General features: G+C 43.7%; 2 protein-coding genes across 5 annotated transcripts; both read right to left on the bottom strand.

Annotated features, from left to right (window-relative positions):
* Positions 1 to 126: 126 nt before the first annotated feature.
* On the bottom strand, positions 127 to 19,251 carry vps53 (VPS53 subunit of GARP complex). Of its 2 annotated transcripts, none has more exons than XM_067246927.1 (22): positions 19,124 to 19,251; positions 18,593 to 18,673; positions 18,279 to 18,328; positions 18,101 to 18,167; positions 13,403 to 13,489; positions 12,678 to 12,793; positions 12,402 to 12,521; positions 10,860 to 10,938; positions 10,448 to 10,591; positions 10,115 to 10,257; positions 9,683 to 9,824; positions 9,296 to 9,394; positions 9,009 to 9,103; positions 7,851 to 8,093; positions 6,788 to 6,935; positions 6,347 to 6,429; positions 6,181 to 6,259; positions 5,763 to 5,911; positions 5,601 to 5,670; positions 5,313 to 5,450; positions 2,062 to 2,166; positions 127 to 1,727 (listed from the first exon to the last, which is right to left on the bottom strand). In XM_067246927.1, exons 1-22 carry the CDS (start codon positions 19,208 to 19,210, stop codon positions 1,557 to 1,559), a joined length of 2,496 nt encoding a protein of 831 aa, XP_067103028.1. In that variant the 5' UTR covers positions 19,211 to 19,251; the 3' UTR covers positions 127 to 1,556. The 2 variants fall into 2 exon arrangements, with proteins under 2 accessions (XP_067103028.1, XP_067103029.1); XM_067246928.1 differs by having other exon boundaries at positions 9,296 to 9,391.
* A 276-nt stretch (positions 19,252 to 19,527) lies between these two features.
* aifm4 (apoptosis inducing factor mitochondria associated 4) lies at positions 19,528 to 25,118 on the bottom strand. Of its 3 annotated transcripts, none has more exons than XM_067246128.1 (19): positions 24,819 to 25,118; positions 24,544 to 24,640; positions 24,268 to 24,377; positions 23,847 to 23,956; positions 23,688 to 23,732; positions 23,478 to 23,559; positions 23,202 to 23,314; positions 22,895 to 22,981; positions 22,666 to 22,757; positions 22,372 to 22,502; positions 22,109 to 22,224; positions 21,901 to 21,972; positions 21,704 to 21,767; positions 21,501 to 21,577; positions 21,219 to 21,336; positions 21,020 to 21,118; positions 20,854 to 20,929; positions 20,603 to 20,707; positions 19,528 to 20,457 (listed from the first exon to the last, which is right to left on the bottom strand). In XM_067246128.1, the coding sequence occupies exons 1-19, from the start codon at positions 24,919 to 24,921 to the stop codon at positions 20,427 to 20,429; spliced, it is 1,728 nt and encodes a 575-aa protein (XP_067102229.1). In that variant the 5' UTR covers positions 24,922 to 25,118; the 3' UTR covers positions 19,528 to 20,426. The 3 variants fall into 3 exon arrangements, 2 of the variants coding, with proteins under 2 accessions (XP_067102229.1, XP_067102230.1); XM_067246129.1 differs by having other exon boundaries at positions 20,603 to 20,645; XR_010877771.1 differs by lacking the exons at positions 19,528 to 20,457; positions 20,603 to 20,707 and having other exon boundaries at positions 21,020 to 21,114.
* Positions 25,119 to 25,413: the final 295 nt, after the last annotated feature.

Here is a 25,413-nt window from a genome sequence, read left to right as displayed (position 1 = left end):
TTTGTCTACCCATCAACCCCGATTAATTTGTAATATTGCTGAATGTTTTGTTTCTTCTTATGGTACAAGGACCTACAGTTGTTTGCAAAGGCAGTTGCCTAATACGAAACAGTAAAACAAGACAGGTTATGGCAAACTTTTACTCCAGTAGTTGCCAGATAGGTAATATTACTCTGAAAATACAGATTATGATAATCAACCGAAGGCAGGAATGTAGGCCTACATCAAGAACAGCATTAATATATTAATCCATTTATCAAACACTTTCTTTTCAAGGGGACAGAGGTCCATGCTACGAATCACATCTTACACAATCAAAACCATTTAAACCCCAACCTCTACACTATGATGCTTGACCTTAATTTAAAATAAAATAAACCATTTCAATTATCTTGCAGGACAAAACAATATACAGATGGACTGAGCAGAATGGAGAAATAACTCACTACATTGCCAGCAGAGGCTAACACCTTTTCAACTTTAACAATCCAGTTAAAATGTTGGTTTGAGGCTGGCTTGATTATGTTCAAACTCAATTCAAAAGAGCTTACTGTCACCAGCCATTGATAATCTAAGTCTGGCCAGGAATCATTCACCACCTTCAAGTTTTCACTTTCAATTTAGCTAAATCAGCTGACATGACAACACACATAGGGCTCAGTGTCTGGGAGGTACTTCAGGGAAAGGTTAAAGAAATTGAAACACTTCACATCATGCACACACATACACAACTCTCCTGGCCAAAGGCTGCTTTTTAAGGCATGGACTGGTTTTAATTTCCCAAATAACATTGGGGGAGTTTAAAAGCCCCAAAGAAACTGCCCGGTGTCTGATTGAAGAGACAGGAAATCTCAAGATCCTCCCAGTTCCAGAACTGAGGGCTTAATCACTAAACCTGGAGACCAGGCAGCAATGCATGATGGGACACCATTGTAACATCAAAACCCAATAAATGTCTCTACCCAAACTGAAACACTAGACATCTGAAATAGACTCACCCTACTGCCTCCATTACTTCATAGAGCAAACTAATAGCAATTTATCAATCTACACAGACAACACGCTTGAACATTCAAAGATTTCAACTTTTTTCAGTCTGGTATGGATAGTTGCCAGAGTGGCAGCATGTTGCCTCAAGCAGTTTTGAGTTAGTTGGTAGCTCTTGATTTAGTCTAAGTGCAAACACATTTTCAGCTTTGTATAGTGTATGATGTACTGTACATTTAACGACAACACAAAGCTTAGGTATTAGTGTCGTTAAAGAAGAACCAAAAAACAAAAAAACTTAACGAGAAGTACATTTCTCATGTGCCAACAGCATATTGCAGTTGAGGAAATGTCTTCATAATTTGACATTGAAATTGTACAGGTCATATTAACGCTAATAAAAAAAGCTATATATTAGTCTCTCTGCTTTACCCACAATGTTCCATAATCACTAAACAGGGAGCCTATGTCATGAGAAACTGTTTGTATGTATGTGTGATCAGAGGATTTGTAGAGGAAAGTGAGAAGCCCAGTTCTTCTCCTTTTGAGGTTGACTGCATGTGTGTGTTTCACAGTCTCTTCTTAATGAGCTTCTCCAGCCTGCGGATGCGGGAGGACTCCTGCTCAGGGGTAGGGGCGCTGAAGGAAAGAGAGGGACCCCCATCAGCTCCAGATGGAGGGGTTGGCAGCCTCTGTCTGAACAGCTCCAGCATACTGCTCTGCTCACTGCGTTTCAGACCCTGCATGAAACACAACAAAAGGAAGACATTGGGAAATGCAGTACAGAACTGTCTCACCACAAACAATAATGTACTATAATCTGCCCTTGTACATCTATCCATTATTCATTTTGCCTGTCCTCCAAAAAACTAAGTGTTAGAGAAATGATGCGATGAACAAGAGGAGAGGGGGGTGAAAACTGTAACAAACAGGAAGCAACAAGATGCAAGAAAATCATTTCACAACACCATAAAAAAGCCACTGGACAGCAAGACAACAAGGCTGAATGAGCAGGAAGAGGATGAACAAGTGAAAGGCAGTGTCTTTGGCCAAAAAAAGGGGAACTGAACCCACCTTCATGTCCAGAATTTTCTGGAAGGTCTCAGGGTTGCCGTCAGCCAACAGCTTGATGTAGTTATCCACAAACACCACTGGGGGTTCATGTGGCGCCATTACCACCTGAAAAGATGGGGTGGGGGTGGGGGGTGGGGACACACGACACAACATCAATATGACTGATACATTCACACATCTTCATAATCCCATTTAACATGAGCTTTCACATGAGCACCTTTCACGGGACAACCGACAAGATCTTTAAGTGATTCCACATGGGCACATGGTACTGTACCATACAGCAAACTGAGATTGGGGGATGGGGCGGAGTACATAAGACAGTATTGCAAGTGGTTGAAGCTGAAAACAATGAGCCCACACCGCAGTGCTATATTTAGGGCTGCCCCCTCCTTTCTCGTCTTTTTACAGACCAATTACTCCATGCATGAGCGGACGTGAATTAGCCTTCCTAATGGTCACGGTAATTATCTTCTGAGGTATAATGAGAGATTTTTGGCAAAAATGGGTATTAGTAGAGAGACGAGAAAAAGGTTAACTTTAAGGGCTTTAGCCAAGTCTGTGTACCAGACTCTCTTTTTTTCATTCTTTAGGGTAGTGAGATAAAAAAAAAAAAACATTGATCAGATAGTGCTGAGCGTTCTTAGCCGCTACAGACGAACACATGGTTGACAGATACTGATGGAGAAAAAAAAAACGAAAAGGTAGTTGGAATTGCACCCTTCCCTTCTCCTTCCATCCATTCCCCAAAACATTTCACCCTAGCCCAATACCAACATCCAACCTAGCCCAGCTCCTGTTCCAAAGTTTCCCTGGAGAAAGATAGAGACAGAGTAGGAGGCAGCTGTAGGGACAGAACGTGTGTGTTATAGAAGAAGACAGAGATAGAGTGAACGAGAGGGCCATAGAGCGAGAGAGTGAGAGGGACATTCAAAGCTGTGGATTGTCTGGAATTCTCTGGCTTCCTTCCCCTGTGGACTGAGTGATTTACTAAGCAACTGTCCTGGAGCAGGGCCAAGGGAAAGCCTTGAGGGACCTTGTTGTAGTTAGCTCGCCCCGTAAAAAAAGAGAGAGAAGAAAGGGGGGAGGAAAGAAGAGGAAAAAACATTCAGGCTGAAGGGAGATGGTGGTGTGTGTAGAGGAGGAGGGGGGTAGCCTTTCCACTCCCACCCCTGAAAAGAGCATTGGTGGTAGGGAGAGGGCTGGGGTGGGGTGGTGTGGGCTGGAAGTGTGGAAAACAGCCACGTCTCACGGGCCTCATGCTGGCCAAAGCTGCCTCAGAGAGACAGAAACAAATCTACATAGATTCTAGGACAAGGGCTCTGTATGATCTGACAAAAGGCTGGGTGATGTAGAGAAAATCCCTCCAAATATCATTAGGAATTTATCATGATCTAGTACAATACTTCAAAGCAACTCAAATTCAGATCTCACCAACTCTCTTTAAAAACCTGGCTGAAAGAACATACTGTATCCAAAACTCACAATCATTCTGTAACCTGTATCAAAGTTCACCTAAACTTTGCACCTGTGAATATTATTGTGTATGCTACTGTTCTGAGTTTCGCGAATAGGGTTGAAGAGGGAAATCATGCTTTTTTCTACGTGTTTCTGTTTTAGTCCCTGTATGTCAATGTGGGATCAATTACTTGTGTGTGTGTGTGTGTGTGTTGGATGGGGGGGGGGGGTTACCTATAGGTACCAGTCAGACAGAAACATTGGACAGATTAGGGCAAGCCTCTCTGCACTTGTACGGCTTTTTACAACTTCAAGGCTGGGTCTTAGGGCTACAGTGAGCGGACCAGGGGGAATGTATGTAAACACATTCAAGGCATTCCCCCCAAGGACTAAAGGCTTTGTGGTCCACATGTGGAGCCATCCATACACGTCCAGGGTGTTGGCAGCCTGGAAGTGATGACATGGAGAGTTGGCTAAACAATGCATGAGGCGGTTTCAAAGCAGCGATGTGGCGTATTACAAGCACGTAAAGGAAGATGTTGCACAAGGTTATGTGGTGTAAGAAATTCTGTGATAACTTTCATAACTTGCTGTAAGGAACTAGAAATGTCTGAGCCTTTTTTTAAACGTCACAGCATTTACATTTTAGTTTTTGTTCGAATATGGCTTACTCTTATGCTTACTGTATCTGAGACTTAAACCGTCAGAGTATTTACACACACAAGAAGTGTTGAGAGTTAAATAAAAGTCAGTGATATTTAGTTTTGCTTGCTAAATGCCTGCCAGAGAGACACACAGGGACAGCAGAAAAGAGCTGTATTCTACTCCTGATGACAGAGACTGTAGGATGTTGTGTATTTTAGAGCAGGTCCCAGTCTGGTCGTTAGGCAGATCAATGATGCATTCCTGCCCGAGGACAACAGGAAACACTCCCCCAACCGAGTGCAGATGAGATAGGAGTGAGATAGGATGGGCGGGGTTTAAAGGTATCCTATAAGGCAAGGGATCCAGACAAAAGATAGGTCGGTTTCCCCTGAATCTAGCATTTCCAAAAGCTAGTTGTGCGTGTTGTGTAGTGTGGGGTGTATATGTGTGTGTTTGTGTAAATCCTGCCTTCCTCTGTCTCACTCATGAAATCAGAGGGAGCACAGCTTGGCTCATATTCCCATACCTAACATGAGGTGGGCCAGTTTATAGGTACACGGTCATAAAAATGTTTTCCTGAGTAGAAGCTGAAGACACAATTAAAAGGTTACTCAAGCTAGGCAGACTAAAATTAAATTCAAATTGATAATCTGCTCACTTGAGTCAGACACATTTTAGAGAATGTCTCTGTGGTCAAACCACAAATTATTTAGTAAACCTATTGTTTGCTAGTAACGTACAAATCAGTGGAAAGTGAAAGTACTTATGATAATGTTCAACTAATCCCATTTTAGCCTGTTTAATGGTTCAGGTTACTGACTTTATAGTTATGATAAACATATGTGAAATTTAGGATAGGATGTTGGTGTTTGGATTAGTTTTTTAGGTTAATGGATGTGGTAAAAGTTTAACAGCTACACAAGTTGTGTATAATGTGGCATCAAGGATAAGTTTCCGTCAAATTAAGTAGCTAAGGTCAAGTCTAGGATCCATGTTTAAGCATTTGCTGCGATTGAATGAAGACATAAAACATATTATATCAGGATGTTTCATTTGTGTGTGCTAAAGGTTGTGAGGACACACATTGCTCCACACTGGTGCGTGGAGGAGAGATTGTCAGCAGGTTGTGTCAGCGTTGCTGCTCTGACCTTGAGGATCATCTCGGCACGGGTCATGCCCTTCACCACGATCTTGGTGTAGCTGGCGGGGGCTTTGCGGAGCACCTGTGAGCCGATGGATGGCAGGTCCAACAGAACCGTCTTCAGAGAGTGGGTGTCTAAGAGGAGCTGCAGGAAGTCCGAGGAAAGGCACAATAATGCATTTGAATTTTTCAAAAATGTAATCACTACTCCACATATATTTATAAGACACAACTATGCCAATTAATAATACTTAATTTGAGATGTTTTTGTACTTGTTTTTGACAGTTAACATACCTGTTCCGCCCCCACCATGCTTATAGGCTTGCACCTGAACAGGTGGTTGATGAATTTGGGGATGAATGAACTAAAAGAGAGATAACAATTTGTACTTACTGACTTCAAAGACTTACTAGTTCATAGAACACCACTTATGACTAAGCTGAAGTGTTCACTCACTTGGTGAACTTGATGCAGAACTGGGTGAAGTATTTCCGCGTTGAGGCCAGGTTGTCCCTAACAATGGGCACGTTCTGCTTGATGTGCATGATGACCGAGGTCACGTAAGGGCTCTGGTCGCCCACGTGCTCCACGCTCTGCCACGGCATCTGGGAGGGGAGAGGATGTTGGGTATAAAGAAGAAAAAAAGAATGAGCATAGTGAGCGATAGTGAGGTTGAAGGTGATGACTAGCGTGATGGAACAGAAAAAGAGGTTGTCAGAAAAAGAACAAGAGGTAAGGAAGAAAGAGAGGTTTACGGTGATGAGCAGCAGATGTGGAATTAGCTTGGTCTGAAGTGAACAATATTCTAAAGTTTGTCAGTGAGTCAGCACACTGACTGGCTGACTGAAACAGGAGGTTCCTATCTGGGACCCACCTTGCTCATGGCGGTGAGAGCAGGGTCACACGCTGCATCCAGGTCCTGGACCAGCAGCTGGATACTGTTGGAGATCACACTGGAAGACAAAGAAAATACCATTGGAAATATAGATTCAAGTACACTTAATTGCTGGAAAAGTTATTTGTGTGTGTGTGGTACATACGTGCTGAAGGTATCCATCTCTCCAGTCAGGTTGATTCTCTCCACCAGGGTCTTATCCACTTTCTCTTTGAGCTTCTCCTCCAACTTACACACACGCGCGCGCACACACACACACACACACGCTCACATACTTTAACTTTACAATTCCATCTTTAGTTACAAGGAAGCATGTTTATTTACGTAAATCAAATTTTTTCTCCAAAACCAGACCTATTGATAAATCTATTCCAGTATTCAAGTGTAGCAATCAAATGATTGTCAAAGCAAGTTACACAACAGGATATAACACAGCATGTGTTTGGAGCTTTGGATCAAGATCAACCGTTTCCTGATTCAGGGTGAGCAACTGTTTATTCATGAAGATTTGAGGTTTTGATATGAATGAGTATGCATTATGCATCTGTTTATTTGCATGTGTGCGTGTGTGTGTGTGTGCTGAGACCTGTTGCGTGGTTGCCAGGCAGTACTCAGCAGTGCTGAGGATGCTGCAGATGAGACACAGCTCCTCCACAGTGAACTTGGCGGCATCTGAGCCCTCCTTCTCCTTCAGCAGGCTGCTGATGGTCAGCCCCACACTGCTACTGTTAGTCCTGTGGTGGAAAGCGGAGAGAGAAAGGTGGGGGGGTGGGAGAGCATGTCAGAGAAAGGGGAAAAAGCACTGGTTCGAAACCAAAGCAGTTTCAAGACAGTTCTGACAGGAGGAAAACAACAAAATTGATTTTTTTTTGTTGATATTATCGAGAAGCAACCACAGACCAACAGGAGGGCAAGGTTGCCACAGCAACATGGCCAAAAAAAACGATGCCCCTCTATTTAATAAATCACAACAGCCGAGACTTTTGTGAAAACCGCAACATCTAAACCCAGAAGGGCCCCCTTTAAACCACCCCAAAAAACGACAGATATCATGCCACACAAGAGGAGTGCGGTCTGTCTGTGTGTGTGCGCCACAGTGAATAGAGGCTTTTAATGTGGCCAGTGAGTCAAAAAGCTGCTTTGGCTCATGGTGTATTAGGCAGCACCGCAGCGTAAACAACTCCAGAACCACATGACATGCTGAGCCCACAGATCAAACACTGCAACAACTGAAGACATTAACTATCAAACTCCCCCTTCAAAAAGACCAATCACGCTTCTGAGGGGATGAAGAAATCGAAAACTGACAGCCTCGTTCATCAAAATGACTTCTACTCTGTACTGCGTGTCATTTTCTAAGACTTAAGAATGTTTTAGACAGATACAGAACACGGAAAGAAAGCTTAGATTTTATTTATATTTTTTACATTGGTCCTTGGGTTCTGGTACTAGACATTTCTAAATGCGGGTCCATTCATGATAAATTATTGTTTTTAGCCTGAACGAGAGATCAGGATTTTGTACACCGCGGTCTTCCTAAACCAGGCCTAGTGAGACATGCAATACATCACGGTTTTTGAATTGTGGTCCAAAACCTTTAGCTCAAAGTGAGGGGCAGTGTGGATTATCAGACCCGGTTGAATGCTCACTTGGGCAGGTTGCCGGAGAGGATCTTCCAGGCATATTCCCGGAGGTACTTCTGGAAGATGGTGGTGAGGGCGATCATGGGCTCCCCGGTGCTGAGCTGGGAACACTGCACCATGCACTTCTTGTAGTAGACAAAGAGGTCGGCACAGCTGGGCAGCACCGCCCCGCCCTCCTCTGTGCCCGCCTTGGGGGGGCCCTGCGCCCGGAAGTCTGACACGAAGCGGTCGATCAGCTCACCCAAATTCCTGAGGGTGGGGACAAACATACGCATGCACATACACAAATAGTGTCAACGATCATAAAAAAGGGAATTGATTGTCCCACACCCCCGCCAAAGGCATTCAAGAAGGACGATTTTCCATCATCGTCCAGACATCTCCAGGTGCCAGGCCTCTTGTGGAGCCTGTCTGTGCTTTAATGCTTTAAAAGGCTCACATTTCCTGTCTCGCTTCCCCTGTCAGCACAATGTTCCTATGAAAGGATGCCAAGGAACAACACACTTTCTGATAACAATCAAACTATTCAGTCCTGTTCTAGTCCAATCTGTTGAAAAGCCTGTCTAAAGCCTGTTGTAGTCTGGGCTGGTCCTGAAAGGAGGCCACTGCCGGAGACTAGGTCACGTTGCTCTACCCCGCCAGACTAATTCTCAATGCTCCACAGATCCAAGATCTAAGGGGGTCACAGGGAGAGAGCCCAAGCCCAGAATGGTGCTCTGTTTCTGGGAAGACACCACTGTCTGAGACAGAGACGATTAGAACAAATGATGGAAAGGTGAGAGGAGAAATGAAAAAGGGGAAAAAGTGACAAAGGAAGTGGAAAGTAACAGACTAGGAGGTAAACGAGTAGACGAGGACAAGCTCGGAAAGTGTGAGGGTGCGAGTCTGTGTGAGAGAAAGAGAGATCTGCTGTGACGGCATTTTTCGATCCCCTCTCTCAGAGTGTGGTCATTCAGCTAATGGGAAACATTTCTGCCACAGTAGAGAGAGACAGAGGGAGACAGAAACAAGACAGATAGAGAAAGGGAGGAAGTTTGATGAAAAGGCGATTAAATAAAAGTATTGGATGTTTGTGTCAACTTCCCACATGTTGACACACCCACTTTGGGGTCTACATGCCACCACGTGACTTGACTAGCACGAGTGTGTGGGCTTGTGACTTACTTATCTTGAGATTCTATGTAGACGTAGAGATGAGGTTCGAAGCACTTCGACACGATGCCATGGAAAGGGTTCTCCGGTGCTTTGGGCTTCTTTGGCTAGAGCGAGAACAAGAGGCATCACATGTGGGGCTGTGACTGTCTACTCATTGACACAAAATGAAAGGGTTACCTTCATCAACACAGTCAAAGGGGCATTTAAAAGAGATTCATTCTCCCCTCACATAAGCCTGTGATTAAGGGACAGCAAATGACCATATGGAGCTGTGTTCCAAAGGTAAAAGGTCTCACCCTATCCAGATCGTCCTCCTTCTCCAAGCCCCCATCCTCTCCCGCCTCGTCCTCCAGGAAGGGGTTGGTTGACTCCAGAGGGGTCTCCGGCTTCTTCTGCTGAAGAAACACGCACGTGCCCACAAACACACTAAATTGGGTAATCTTCTCTGGCTTGCTTGCATTCTTGCTAGGGTCCCTACCATGTCAGACCACTCTATATCAATGATGAACTCAAGGAGAGCAGGAAACCAGCACAGAGTGTGAACCAGGGAGTCGACCAGCCTCTTAAGCCCAAGTAAAGCTCTTTGGGTCCCAGACTGATAGATGAGAAGAAACCCAGGACAGCGTGACCTCTGGACCGAACCAAACAGTCAAGCTAAGAGCGTGTGTGTGTGTGTGTCTTACCCCAGGTCCGTCCGTCAGTGTACAGCCGGGGAAGCGTTTGGCTAGCAGGCCCTCAAAGTTTGTTGTCCTCTGGATGGCAAACAAAAGCAGCTTGACCTCAATCTCCTTGGCCCGCGTTCGCATCACTTTGGCCAGCTCTATCCTGGACGACACACAAGCAGAGAGGCACAGAATCATCACAATGTCATCTGTAATGTGTTAATACAAGGTCACTGCTCATTTGGGCTAACGAGGACCAAACTGAAATTTGGCCGTGGCGGTTTGGTTGAGTCGGCAAGTTAAAGCTTTAGATCATCACTCCCTCCCACAATGTGTCTGCGTGTGTCTGTCAGTTGTGTCAGGCTTTGTTGAGGTACTTGTGTGTGTGTGTGTATCTGTTGTTCTGAGCTAGTGAGGACAAGTGTAGGCTTGTGTGTGTGTGTGTGTGTGTACCTTGTGATGTGGCAGAACTCCACAGCGATGCGCTCCGTCATATACCACTCCTCTGGGAACATACGTCCGTACTTCTCCTCGTAGTCCACCAGCTGACGCTTGATCCAGGCGTAGCGCCTGTCAATCTTATCCAGCCATGCCACCTGACGGAGAGACAGGGAGAGGGGAGGGAGAAAAGGGAAAGGAAACATTGAGTAAGACGGGGTAGAGAGAGAGGAGGAGGAAGACAAGAAAAGTATACACTCTATTGACAACATCTTTTTTTTTTTTTTTTTACAGTTTTGTCCTCCATAACAAAGATGGCTGTGGAGTTCTCCTCTGGTCAGCACTCACGTCCTGGTTCTCCTGGAACAGCACCAGATACTCAGAGAGGTGCTGTCTGATGAACTTCTTGATGATCTCCTGCTTAATTCGAGGGTCCAGGACGTTGGCCACCAAGCAGGCATCCCTGAGGACATTACTGGGCCCCCCCGTCCTCTGTGGGAAGACAGACACAACACACACACACACACACAGGTTAACACACACACACAGGTTAACACACACACACACACACAGGTTAACACACACACACAGTGCTGGATTGACATTTGCACAATGACTTGACATAATGTATGCCATGTTCACACATGTGCTCTCACTAACACACAATGAAACGGTAAGGTGTTGACAGCTGAATAACAAACGAAACAAAAGACGAACAAAGAAAACATTTCACAAGCGGATCATGACGTGGGTGTGTTACCTTGGACCCCTGAACGGGGAAGGCCTCTTCAAAATCTGCCAGGATCTGAGTCCCCAGTTCACTCTGGGCCGCCTTCACTCTGAGGAAGACAATGGAATGTTCATCAATTGTTGAGAAAACGCAATCTAAAAATGCACAAAATAAACAGTAAAAATTCAGAAAATGTCACAGTGGACAATTTGAAATTTGAACTGTGGACAAAAGGGCCCTGTCGTGGATAAAATGTGTAGGATGAATTCTTCTTTTACTGACATTGAAAAACACCCTGCCGAGGCCAAGGTGGGAACTGCAGTATTTGAGGTTTGCTAGACCCTTGTGTCATTATGGAAGGTAGACTATTCTGAGCCCAACCCCAGAACAACCAGAACCTTCCAGAACAAACAAATGAGGGTGGAGACACACACAGATACACAGACAGACAGTCATGCCAGGGCATCTGCTGGTCTATCTACTCTCCTCGTTCCTTCCAATGTCCATCCCTCTCTAGCTTTCTGTTTGTCTCTCCAGAACACTCCGTCTTTCCATACAGCTGTTACACCTATACAAAACATCATCGTCCACATAACATCAAAAGGATAGTTTGGGGCTTTGAATCAAAACATGGAGCCAGCCTGTATGGTATCGACCAGTGTCAACCATCATACAGTATTAGCTGAGGAATACATTAGATGGCCAGCCCAAACGAGGTTTACAGATATGTAACAAGTGAGTGCGTGTGTTTGGACTCATCGTTCCAGTTAAACTACTTTTCTGTTTCACCAGAATCATCTACAAGATTGCTTTTCCCATCACTTGGAAAGCATTATGCACGCGTACACACACACACACAAAATCCCTAGATAAACACTAGGGAACAAATCATGAAACCACCCTCAATTTCCCTGACACGCCCTCCTCAACCCAGGTCTTTATCAAATAATCCAAGCAAAACAGATATCCACGCAAACACAGCTGTACGAAGAAGTTGAGACAGGGAGTGTGTGGGCTGAAACTGAGGCTTTGCTCTGTGGCCCACTATGGGGTCTGGCATAGTGCTTAACGTGCACACACACGTGCACGCACGCACGCACACAGAACCGTTTCTGTTGTAGAGAGAAATACAGAAAGGACAAAAGACCTACTCTCTCAATCACACACACCTTTACACACTTAACATCACACATCCACAGGCTACGAAAATTATGTACAAAGACAAAATTCTCTTTATCTAACATGTGCACACACAAACACAAAACACAATGCTGGAGGAGGAATGTACATTCTCAGGGCTCCCTCAGTGGAAAAATGCAGGGATAAAGAACCTCTATTCAGTGTTTCCTTCCTCTGTGTGGGTGTGTGGGAGGGGGTGTGCGGGTGTATTGTGTGTGTATGCACTGCCTCCACCATAATTATAAAAATAATCTGATCTTCAGAATATTTCTGACCTGGCTTGGCCAACACCCTCAATCAATCCAACAAATTTAACAGATGTCCAGTTAGCAACATTTGAATGGCACACAATAAGGTATACAAGTCAGAAATGTGTGTGTGTGCGCACTTTACCTCTCCGAGAGCTGTCTGATCTGTGGAATGCCCATGTATTTCTGGAAGTGTTCCAAAACATTGACCACTCCTTGTAGCAGGTTAGCAACCTCTCCATATTGCCTCTTCCTCGTCATAGCCCTGACGCACACAGTCAGAAATCACACAAAATAACATTGTATGTGAACAGGAAATCCTTTATCTTTGCAAAACTGTGGGGCCGTATCTAATCTTAATGACAAGGTAATCCAAGTATAGGTCTCGGCCAGTGATTGGCTTTAGAGACAGGATACCCACTCTAAGGAGTCCACGCCCCCGGCTAGCATGTGTAAGTGGTTGAGGGTGGTGATGGAGGTGGTCAGGTGACGCTTAGCATGGTCCAGCTGCTTGATGTCCCTCGTTATCTCCTTCACCTGAGGTGGAGGAATGAGGAGGGGGGATGGATGAAAGGGGAATAAAAAAAACAGACGGACAGGGACAGAGAGCGAGAGAAAGAGACAGTGAGAGAGACAGACAGTGAGAGAGAGAGACAGACAGTGAGAGAGAGAGACAGAGAGAGAGACACACCCGTCGGCCTGAAGCTCAAACATACCCGCTGAGGGAGGGGTCCCCCACTCTATTGTTCCCCTCTCCCTCTTTACTGTACCCACCCAGCCCACTGGCCTTCCTGTAACCCCCTTCCACACACAAACACACATACACACACACACCATATGGCAGGAGCATTACCTTAACTTAAAATAACACTCCCTACCTACAGGATATCTGAGTCCTCACATGGTTGTGTTGCAGAGGGTGCTAGCAAGACCGTTCAGTCATTTTGACTCAGCAGACAAGATAGTTACTCTGCTTCCCAAGCTGCTTCTCTTAGGAAGTTTGTTTGGAAGACTCCAACTTAGAAACCTTACCAGAACCAGAATCTCTACCTAACCTGATAGGAAACCTACGTGTCAATGTGCCCCATGGTAGGGAGGTTCCGGACAACAGCGTTGGGTGGCTGGTTGGGCAGATTGTTTACTCACCATTTGCTCAGACTTCTCTGCCTTGTCCTTGATATCTTTGATTTTACCAAATAGCTGTTGTATGGCAACCTGGGCCTCCTCCAGTGCCTGGAAGGAAGGCAGAGAGCAGGAGGAGAGGCAGAGAGAAAAACAAAACAGGATGATAGTTAGAGCAGTGATTTTGTTCTTATTGGTTTGAATTTCAGCATATTTCTCAAATGAAGATGAGGATTAAAACACAGGCCTATAAACAAATAAGGCAATTTTCAAATTGTATAAATAGTCTTTCTATGTGCCTTCGCTGGGAAATGGAAAACCAAACTGAATGGCGTGATAAAAAAAAGAAAACGGAAAGGTGCAAAAGAACGAAAACTGTCTCCCACAGTTTGTTCTCACATTCCACCCAGGAGGACCTATTCTAGCCGTGCCTCAGTCTGTGCCAGGGGGGGCTGAGAGTGGGCTGCAGCCTGAACAAACACAAAAACACTCAGGGATTGACAAACTAACTGGTGGTCGAAGAGCAGGCGAGTGACACTTCATACTGCTGACATTCACACAACATCATGTTCCTGGAAGACAACTGACAATCATCACTGAAAAAATCATCACCTGACAGATGGACCAAAACAGTAGTGTGAATACTTCTAACGGATCATAAAGACATGTAGCCTAGGTTTGGTATTGTGTCCTGTGTATCGCTTTATAGCAGTCAACCTCCACAGCTAGAACAGCAGGCGGGGCCATATTACGAACTTCAACGATGTCTTTTCAACATGTCAGGAGTGAAGTGTGGTGCTTTGCATTTTGTAGTATTGTTTAATTGCTATCTAATGTTTCCCTTTAGTGCCGGGCAGCTGGGCTTTGATGGTCTGAGCTGGGCTTTGCCGCTGCCATCTGATGCCAGTCGTAATTGGGGGAGAGGTTTTGGGACGGGCTTGAATACTGCTGCAGCACGGAGACAACGTTGGCTCCCCTCTCGCTCTCCTTCACACACACACACACACGGAATGCTAACAGCCGGCACCAGCTGCCCAAGGAATTTACCACTTTTACAAGCCTCTTCAGAGACACAAGTGGACAGCCCTGGCAAACACACACACACACATCCACACACACATCCCAATTCCTCAGTTAAAGATTAGCCTAGCGAACACACACTGTGTTGACAGCAGTGGATTCCTTTTTCCTCTCAGAAAGACTTGCATCTTAAGAGGCCTCACAAGGCGATTGGGTCATATACCACTCCTCAAGGTCAGAAGAAGACCTCTCTGGGAAAAAGGTGGACTAGTCAACTACCCAGTCAAAAAGAGCAGTCTTTTTTACTCTGTAACAACCACTGGCCAAATCCAGAGGTCAAGATGACTAAGAGAAGAGAAAGAGACAGGGCTTGGTGTTGTTGCTCTATTTTTCAGTGCATTGTTCCATGCAGCCCTCAAGGCTTATTAGGGAACTGAGACCACAGGCTTGGTAAACCCTCTCTACTGCTTTAAAGTCCTCACCCCCCAGAGTTAGCTGCATTGCATTTGAGTGGCTGACTTGGGGGAAGGGAAACCTTGGAACCATGTTTGTCAGAACCAGTTGAGGGTGTCTAGGATGAAGCAAAATGCCCAGCAGTCCTGCTCTGTCTGAATAAGATATGTGGGCTATCCTTTTCTAGCTTCATTGGTGGAATCACTTGATGGTAGGTGAACAAGTAGGCTAATCAAAGCTACGGCTTTAATTATACTGAGACCCTGCTGCTTACACTAACCCCTTTCCTCATTGACAGCAGTTTCATCAAAGGAGGGAGAAAGGAAGGATTCACTTTCCAAGCACTCACAGGGTCCCAATAGAAAAACATGCTGCTGAAAATTCCTTTTAGGACTAATTACCAGGTCCACTAAACTTCAAAACAACTTGGCCAAATTGCTAAGTTCACTAAACTACCTTCAAGAGTAATCACTAAGTCCCTCCAGGCTGAACCAACATTAGACCCCTGAAGATCCTGAATGAACTTGTACAGTTGGCTGACTCGGGCCTCTCTGCTAGCCCTCGTTTCCTGCATTTAGCCTGCTAGCGTCTGAGCATCCAGGAACAGAGGACACAACTGAGATGGCTATCTCTCTCAGTAGACACACAAAACAATACACACACACACACACACACACACACACTGCAGACATGAACACACACACCCCCCATCTCCTGTTCCCAGAGCCAGACAAGGGGGAGGATGAATGTCTCCCCAGCAGAAATAGAGCAGCGCTGCACATGTGGACTCTATTTGGGGAGTTTTGGAAGGACGTCTCGGGGACGGGGGTTCCATTAAGGGACCAAAATGTAAAAGCTGGGATGGCGCCCATGATGACAGCGTGGTTGTCTTTCTTCTGTCCGAAGGTGAAAGATCACATCTGGTCATGACACAAAATGGACAGTGCTGAGGGCAGTTCAAGGTGCTCCTCTGTATCCCTCATCCCTCTATGCCACATACTAATCACAGATGATGAGAATGATGACAAGCAATTATTTGAAGACCAGATACTTGAACTGTTGTCCAAAATTAAACATTTGCTAGGCTATGTGGAATAACTTTTTATGAGTGTCTTACCAGAGATAACAATTTTGACCAAGCATTTCTATATTAAAAACAATATGTTTCACACGGCTGTGCTCTCCTACTTATATTGAAAGGACAAACACAATCAGTAGAGAAGCTGGACTGCAAACTGAGTAGAGCAGCCAAGGTGCAAGAAGGTGGGAGAAAGAGGGTGAAAATGGGAGGGAAAAGACATGTAGTTCATGACATGGGGGGGGGCTATAAATTGCCCTCCCAGATTTTGTTATTAAATATCTACACAGACTTCCTAAGGAAGTTACTATCTTAGTCTGTACAATAAGTAGATCCATATGCCAAATGTAACAATGAAACATCTATGTCTGCCACACACACACACACACACACACACTGACCTAACAATGTTGGGACACCATATTGCCAAATGAGTACACCCAGCTGTGTGAGAATGTGTATGTGTATATGAGTGTACTGTGCAATTTGGCTGTGGCTGAACTACGTGAACCAGTATAATGCAAAGAAAATGACCTGGAATGACCGGCTGAGTGTAATTGATCGGAAATGTTTGGTTAGCTAATGAACTTCTCTCCTTCTAATAACACTGACTGCCCACCCGACCCTCCTTCCCACCACCTCACTCTACATCTTCTAAGGTCACCTGATGCTTCTTATAGCAAAGCTTTCCTTCAAGGCTTGTAAGAATACCTTGTGGGCCTAAAAAAATATTATGAATGCCTGCTAGATATTGATTGGTCTTTTAATGACGATAATCTATTTCGGAAAAACACACACAGTAAATTTCACTTGGCATTCAGCATTCTGCTCCCAGGGGACTGGGCATCTGAGGCAGACATCTCATCCCCACCCAGTCCAGCTGATAGCTGCCTCCCTACAGACTAAACACCCACTAGGCCAGACTTTTCCAACCCTCCTACACTTCCTCTCCTACTTGCTTTCCTTTCCAGCCCCTCTTCACCGATCCATCACATAACTTCTCTTTTCTTCGTCTACACATAGGCCTGCTGTTGAAACCTTAATCAGGCCAGAGAAGTTGATTCAATGCTTTCCTTCCTTTCACCTAACTCTCTCCATCTCTCTCTCACTCTCTGTCCGTTCCTCCATCCATCCTTCTATCGTTCCGTAATAAGCACCTTTCCGTCTGCAGAAATGATTTTCCTTCTGTGTGACAGGAATGGCTGAGTGGGCCTCAGCGATGAGACCAGAAACCAAACTATGCAGTGTAGACCTCGTAGGTTGGCAGAAATCAGTAAGGAATGCTTAAGATGTTCCAGTGGTAGCCAAGTGGGACTAGACCAAGAGAACACACACACGCACCTAATCTCAGTGATTATTTCACTACACACACACCTTCAACATCAGGTGTCCCGTTCTCTTAAAACCACCATTCCCTGTCAGAGTTGAGTTCTGCATAAATCACAGATTTTTCCGACACGATCCGGCAAAAACAGCGGGACACAAAACCACAGGTCAAAATGGAATCCCAACGTTATGGAGGGGAATCTTTCCCCCCTTTTTTCCAAATAGATGCCAATTTAGACAGTGGGGTTGGGTCTGACTCATCCAGTCCTTTTCCATACCATTTGTGTGGATGGAGAAAGAAAGGAGAGAACGCAGGGAAAGAATGAGAAGGGCAAGGACGTCTTGGTCAAGAGGAGGGATAGTCTCACCGGTAATGAGAAGAAGATGCCAAAGTAGAATGCTCTGGTTAGACAGACCCAGCTCATGTAATAAACTCACTGTGGTGATATGCGAGAGGGGGGCAGCATGTTTGTGTGAGTGTGTGTGCCGGTCTTTGAATGATTGCAAGCGAGGAGCTGGCAGGTATGCACCTGCGAGTGTGTGAGAGGCAGCAGCAATATGCCATAGACATCCTTCATCTCGCTGGTGGCTAAAAGCACCCCATCCATCACTAGCAGGAGAGGCCCAGCTAACCCCAGTTACCACCCTCTGTGGGGCCTCATCCAATGAGGCCTGACTCTCAGTCAGTCGCTCACTGCTATTCATCTATCAAAGCCCCCTCTGTCCAAACCCAAGAGCAAGAGTGATACCAAGAACACACTCAGATTAAGAAAGACACAACTAACAAGCAAGCAACGTGCTCAAAAACTGCAAGCAGCAGTCCCATATTGAAAAAACATCCTTACGTGTCTGCCATCTTGTCCCACATTGGTCTGGCCTCTCACCACAGTCCTAATGCTATCATCCAGACGCCTGAGAACATAGAATACACAGCAGACATAGACCTACTTTGTTAAACACCTCTGACAAATGTCACTAATCTGCCCTAAACACTTGGTCGTGATGAATATAGTATCTACTTACCGAATCTTCAGGCGGATCTTGTTCACCACATCGTCAATATTAGCGAGCGACTATGAAGGAACAAGAAATCATAAAATCAAAATGAATAACATTGCCATTTTGTGATAAAATATACCATTTTGTATCTAAATAGTCACTCCCTCAACCGTTGAACTATGGTACCAAATTCCTTGTGCTAGACAGCATGGGCAGACAGCGTCCTCTAGCGGACATGTCTACGTTACAACAATGGATCTCCAAATACTATTGTAAAGAAATTGAAAACAAAAACCAAATGCGTTTCAGAAAGTAATGACATGCATATGATGTTGTACCTGTTCAGTGGGGAACAATGTATTGATGTACTCCACAGCATTGAAATCGGCTCTGTCCAGTGGGTCTTGACTGGGAAACACCTTCAGACACAGCAGCAGGAAAATACTCCACAAAGTAAATAAGCAAACCAGTAGGAAGAATAGTATTATGTATCCTATTAGGTAGTCAGACGCTGTGTGGAGAGTAGCAAGGCTAACGTTACTGTACTAAACTAGACTACTGTGTAGCGTGTTTACTGTCTGTAGCTAGCTAGCACTTGTCTATGTTGTCTATGTTGTCATCAAACAACTAAGCGCCCGTCACTGATTTCGGTGTCGACATACAACACTAAAGTAGCTAGCAAACTGATCTGCATTTTGGTTACACGTTGTCCGCTAGCAGTTTAACAACTCAGATCACAGCTTCCACTAGCTAGCCAGCTCGCTAACGCTGGCTGACTAACGCGTTAGACTGGACCAGCTATATCGACAATGACTTCAGCTACCTACACAACTAAGTGTCCCTTACAGTGCATTAACATTGTTATTTACCTGTTCAATAGCCAATTGCACCTCTGGTGTGAGGTGCAAAATAGCATCCAAATCCTCAGCAAATTCCAATTCTTCCTCCTCCATCATTTTAGAAAAACCCTTACCCAACCTTTCTGCCTTCAACTGAGGACCACTTCCTGGTTGACGGGCTTCTGGGATATCTATTGCCAATGCCGACGCCACGCACACTGTCACGTCACTAAACAAGACTGTCAAGTTTCTCAAAAGATAAAGTGCATGATATGCCTCAACTACTGTTCTGGAGGACACACGCTCCACCTGGTTGGCGTGGTAAATGATCCTTTATAAAGTATTGAAATATTGTACCCATTTTAAATTCAAAAGCCACGTCACGAAATAACTTGATTTTGTACAGATTCAGGAGTGCAAATTAACCGTTTTAATTGCAATCAGCCATTGAAAAAATACAGTTTGATAATTTTACATAGTAAATTGTATCAGAGGGAAAAAAATACACAGCGTATCTGAGAAACACCAAGGCTTGCGCTAGTACATTGATAATCTAGGTTACATTTTTATCTATTTTAATAATACAACATGAGCACCAAGATTCAAGTAGTTATTTAACTGAGTGCAATATGGCATTAACAGTACATATTAAAGTAGAAAGTTGAAATGCATGAAAGAAAGAAGAGTACAAAAGAGAAAATGGACGTATGACTTTAAAATACCCTTTGAGAAATACAATGTACCACCATTTTAAGAACAACAGTATACTGTAAACAGCCAAGACTATTATTTTGAACATTTGTTTCTGCTGGAGGTGTGGATATGAATCCAAATGTTTCAAACATTGACAGTGAAATAGCATTCTCTTCATGGAGGGTGGAACCATAGAGACATAATATGGAGTAAACAGAAACGAATTTAGAGTAACCAAAAAGTAATATAAATGAAACAAGTTCACCTTTTGAAACAGAGTAATGACCATACATGTAGTCACCATCTATCATCACTTAGTCAAGGCTAAATTGACATTTAGGTTAATCAAATAACACTTTTTTCACTCAGTGTCTGCGGAAGACAACTGACTTCTAATTTCTTATGCCACAGGGCAGACAAAGCAGACAATCAAATAAAATGTCAGTTAACATGGTTACCGTACCAGAAAGAAAACAACAGATCCCTACAACCTTTGGTTTACACAAGATAATATTGGCAGAAGATATAAATACACTTAGACACTGGTGAAAAAAGAAGGGTAGAGAAAGAGAGTGAAAACAGGAAGTTTCAGGACATCCTCTTGGTCATAAAGATTTGGAATTGATCCATGCTGGACATGTTACATTTGTAACCAACTCAGGTTGTCAGATCTGAAACAGACAACCATATTGTGTGAAAGTATATAACATTATTTGCCACAGGACTAAGACATGTATTTAATGCACACTGTTAACATCCAGGTAAATGTTATATTTTCCTTCATTAAATTTATAATGTAATTGTGCTGAAACTCACTGAGCATGTGCCTTGGTGATGACCTGTCCACAGGACATCATTTCTGCAATTCGAGCAACAGCTGGGTCAAAGGTCATGCTGGCTGCTGCCACCACCATGTCATCTCTGATAACCAAACACAATAAAAAGGTGAAGTATTCTTGGGATTGACCTAAATGTTTTGAGAACAAGAGGCATGGATGTACAGGGTGCAGTACATGTACCACACTGGGCAGATGGATGGACTTTCTCCTCAAAGAGGAACCACTTACTTGATATAGAACGCTAGGAACTTTCTATCCTCCACTTTTCCTTTGAATATGATTTCTGTGTATCCCTCCCCGTAACCTTGGTTTATGAGACAAGTTATACTTTAAGTCGATTAAACAAACACGTGATTTAACTTCATACTGAATATATTTTGTTGCAGATGGTCACCTGCATAGCGAACACTCTTCCCAAGTAACATTGTCCAGAAGAATGGAACTGAGTCGATCATCGTCTGGTTCTGTAACATATTCAAGGCTGCCACTCTTCCTGGGGAGAACACAGAGGAGAAACCAAGTGTGGGTGCATGTTATTCCTGGAGATCCCATGTGTGTACAGGTTTAAGAACTGAAGTGCTTTAGGTGTTTACCGTGGGCATGTGCCAGCTGCCAGTGGCCGATGTTAACCCTCTGGTCTCCTCGTATAGTCAGAGGAAAGGCAGTTACATCCCCTGCTCCAAACACATCTGGAATGTTGGTTCTCATGAACTGAGTAGGAGAAGCAACGCATATGTATTGGATGGTCTTAGTTAAATTACTAACTATTGACATATTAGGTGTATACAATGTCATGATTCCCTTTTAGTGCTTTTAAATTACATACAGGCAGGTCCGACAATATATATACACTGTTCATTGCACTGGTCTGTTACCTTGTCAATGACGACAGCATTTCTGGAATTCACTTCCACCTGGCTACCTTTTAAGAACTCAGTGTTGGGGATGACCCCTTGGGGGAGATGAGGGCAACAATTCATATTCTGCATAGCACTGATTATTGTATTAACATTATATATTGACTATATGAATTGAATATGTTTTAAGGTATCAAACCACTTGATTATAAGTTTAATACCAATTCCAGCCACAACAACATCAGCTTCCAGGACAGTTCCACTCTTCAGCACCACGTCTTTCACCTACATAAGAAAACCTTTTTTCCTATTCATGCATTTCAACTGACTAATATCCAACATAGAAAACGTTTACAGTTATCAATTAGAAAGAGATTTGCAAATAAGATCAATCTGAAATATTTGACTGTCAATCTACCTTGCCGTTCTCTCCTCTGATTTCTTCTATTTGGTCATTCATGTAGAACTTGACATTGCTTTCCTCCATCATCTTCAGAAGAAGACAAATACAATTCGGAGAGAAAGTTTTCACATTGCATGTAATATGACATTGACTCCTTTCAAGGCCCACAACAATAACAGTTACCCCATTAAAAGGTGCCAACATTTAAACATCAATCCAAGACCTGCATTGTCATTTTCCCAATCTCTGGGCCCAGGGACCTCTGAAAAGGGTATGCTGTGTTGCCAACCATGGCAACACTGGTAGCTTTGTCAGACAAGTAGGCTGCCACCTCCATACCTGTGAAGAAACAGAACAACAACAAAAAACATGATGAGAGTATTCAAAGACTGAAGAAATGAACAATATTCAAATTAATGATAATTGGAAGCTGTGCATTCATGTTTTCTTCAAGACAAATTTTTATCAGAAGATCTAGTACTCAACCAATAAAGGAGGCTCCACTGATTACAGCTTTGTGGCCCACACAGGACTGGTGGATCTCCTTGGCGTCCTCATAGCTCTGCAGTACTTTTACACCATCCAGATGCGAACCTGTGCAGCTCAGTGGCCTTGCCCTACAGGTGGCAGAGCGGAAGATAAAAATGGCTGTATTCAAAAGTCCTAAACTTATATATGAATCCTTAATCATCATTGACTTGACAAGATCATCTTTAAACACAGACCTAAACAGAGGCTTGTAGATAATATGGAACTTCATCAGTGGTAGTTGTGACTAACCTGCATCCAGTTGATATGAGTAGCTTGTCATAATGTTGCAATGTGCCATCACTGAACTTCACTGTATTTTCCTCAGTGTTCACAAAAACTGCCTGAAACACACCCACACACACACTTCAGATGCTTTGCTTGACATAATCGGGTCCTAAAATAAAAATCACTGTAATCTACTTTCTGAAACACATTCAGATTATATTTATTCATGGCAGTGTACTCCTTCTAAACTTACCTCCTTTTGCGTCCAAAGTTCTATGTCATGCTGTTGGAAGAACTCAGTCTGACGAAGGAGAATGTCATTGCTCTCTAAATTCATGGCCTAAGAACATCAGGAGTCGAAAAGAATGGTGACATATAAATCACATGTAACACAAAAAGAGGGCTTTGATCAAATACTCAGTAAACATCCTTTCTATCTAGTACTCAAGAAAAGAAGGAAAGATAGGGCTACGCATAGCTTCACCAAATCAGCCATGTCTGATGTGAGATTTGAAGGGGCCCAGAATAGGGCCTGTTATGACAACCAGAACTTGCAGTACCTTGCTGATTTTAGGCTTATCGTATGGAGGCAGAGTGTCCTTGGTTGCCATTATGACTCTGCCTTCATAATGGTTTTGTCTCAGAGTCTCAGCACACACAAGAGAAGCAGGCCCTATGTAGACAGAACATAACTCAGAATGTGCATACAACCTAAATACATCATGACGGAAGATGGCGTCATTGTTGTCAGCAGCAACATGTCTTTGCGGAGGGGTTTGGTCACCTCTCTTGAATGAAGCCTCCAACTTTCCTGGTGTTTCAGGCCCAGTTCTTACCTCCTCCAATCAAAAGAGTGGTGTGGCTGACCCCTGGAACCCTGCCGTTCATCTCCCTCACCCTCTTGGTCAGCGACATAGACTGAACATGTAGAAATGGTATGTTTGACGAGAAGCAAAACATTTAAAACACATACATTTTGTATAATTATATTTAAAAACTAAGAAAACATTATACAGAAATTACCATTACAAATGAAAAAAATATACCTTTTTGTTAATAGATACATAAACCATGCCATCTTCAACCTTGACCTGTCAAAAAAAAAAAATTGTACTAATACAAATTTCCTTTTAAAGCCAGCAAGATTACCCTGTACATTATAGACTAAACTGTGCTCCTGCACTATGAGAAGTCACAAAGGTCACCTTATAACTGGGCAAACAGTCCAGGCCTGGATAATCCTCGATATCCCCAGTCTTGACATTAAAGCAAGCTCCATGAAAGGGGCATCTTACTCTGTCCCCAATCAGTGCCCCTGTCAGATAGCATGAGATTCGCATTATTCACTACCAAGCACCATTTACACATACATTAACCACACCTCTCCTACATATGACAAATGATGACTACAATGACTTGCAGTTTTCACACATCGGACCGTAAGTCGAGACTGTTTGACCTAATAACGGCAACTAAATATTTGCAAATATTTTGTTTTAAAACACTTTCCAATAAACAGATTTGAATACAACATATACCTTGTGTACAAGCAGTTGTAGTTTAGGAATTCAATACAATGAACAATTATGACATCTTGGTGTGTACCAGTCGAGTTGTGTTGCTTACCTTTGACGAGAGGAGCACCGTAGTGAGAACACTTGGTCCCAACAGCACTGTACTGGCCCTGGGTTCGGACTAACAAAACCTTCTGGCCCTCCACCTCCACCTCCTTCATTCTATCAAATAAATAAGATAGTAATAATTATGGGATCTAGTGCAACTTTATCATATTTGTACTGGATGATAATTTGAAAATACCGGTTTTGATAGGTTATCTGCATGATGTCTTTCATTGGGAAAAATACTGAAAAAGACAAACGTGTAGGCTACAAGTAATCTTACTGTCCATCCTGTAGGTCTAACTCTTGGCACACAATCCCTGTGACGACATCCTCATCCAGGTCCTGACCTGAAGAATGACCCTGACGCAGACTCATATCTGTTTACAAAAAGACTAATTTAATCGACTGGTGAACGTTACAAAATAAACTTGGACAATGTTTATTTATAATGTGTATATCGCATCTACATTATTCAACACAGGAAACATTTTATAAATCTTTATAAGTAATATAGCCTGTAGCCTAATTTGCATTGTGGCATAAAAGAAAACCTACCCGACAACGAAGAAGTCTTTGATAGAAATAATCGCTGTATGTATTTCTCTGTGAAAACGCTCGTCGCCGTATTTTTCAACCAAAGAAGAGTTCGCGTTTGCATGTTACATGTAGCCTCAATCAGTGAGGTTGAACTGAAATAAACGGTTCAGGCTGCTAATGTCGACTACCTTTGATTAAACAGGATCCACAGTCATTGCCCACTCTCATCATTGTGTGCAAGCATATGTGTAACAGTGACTAAGCAGAAAAACTGTACAGTAGTAGCAGAGTAGTGGCTGTAGCCAGCCTGTCAGGTTGGACAACACTCTTCCTCACTGAGGAGCTCAACGCTAGTGCCTCTGGTCTGACAGGGATCAAACGATGTCAAACGCTACACCGCACGTCCTTGGGTCCTTGGGTCACGGACATATGGAAAATTACAACTTTACACCGTCCCGGGTTCTCGAGCTAATAGCTAAGCAATCGTTGCCTTAAAATCCCACTATATAATTTTTTTGTAGTAGGCTAACATGCATTCTGTCACTAGGGGGTACTGTAGCGTCCTGATTGTAATCTGTCTGAGCCAGCAGGCTTTGAAATGAAATGTCGCCAT

This window comes from Osmerus mordax, chromosome 11 (genome assembly GCF_038355195.1).
Source record: "Osmerus mordax isolate fOsmMor3 chromosome 11, fOsmMor3.pri, whole genome shotgun sequence".
In the NCBI taxonomy this organism is placed as follows: domain Eukaryota; kingdom Metazoa; phylum Chordata; class Actinopteri; order Osmeriformes; family Osmeridae; genus Osmerus; species Osmerus mordax.
The sequence above is the reverse complement of the archived record's forward strand: the minus strand, read 5'-3'. Positions and strand labels throughout refer to the sequence as shown.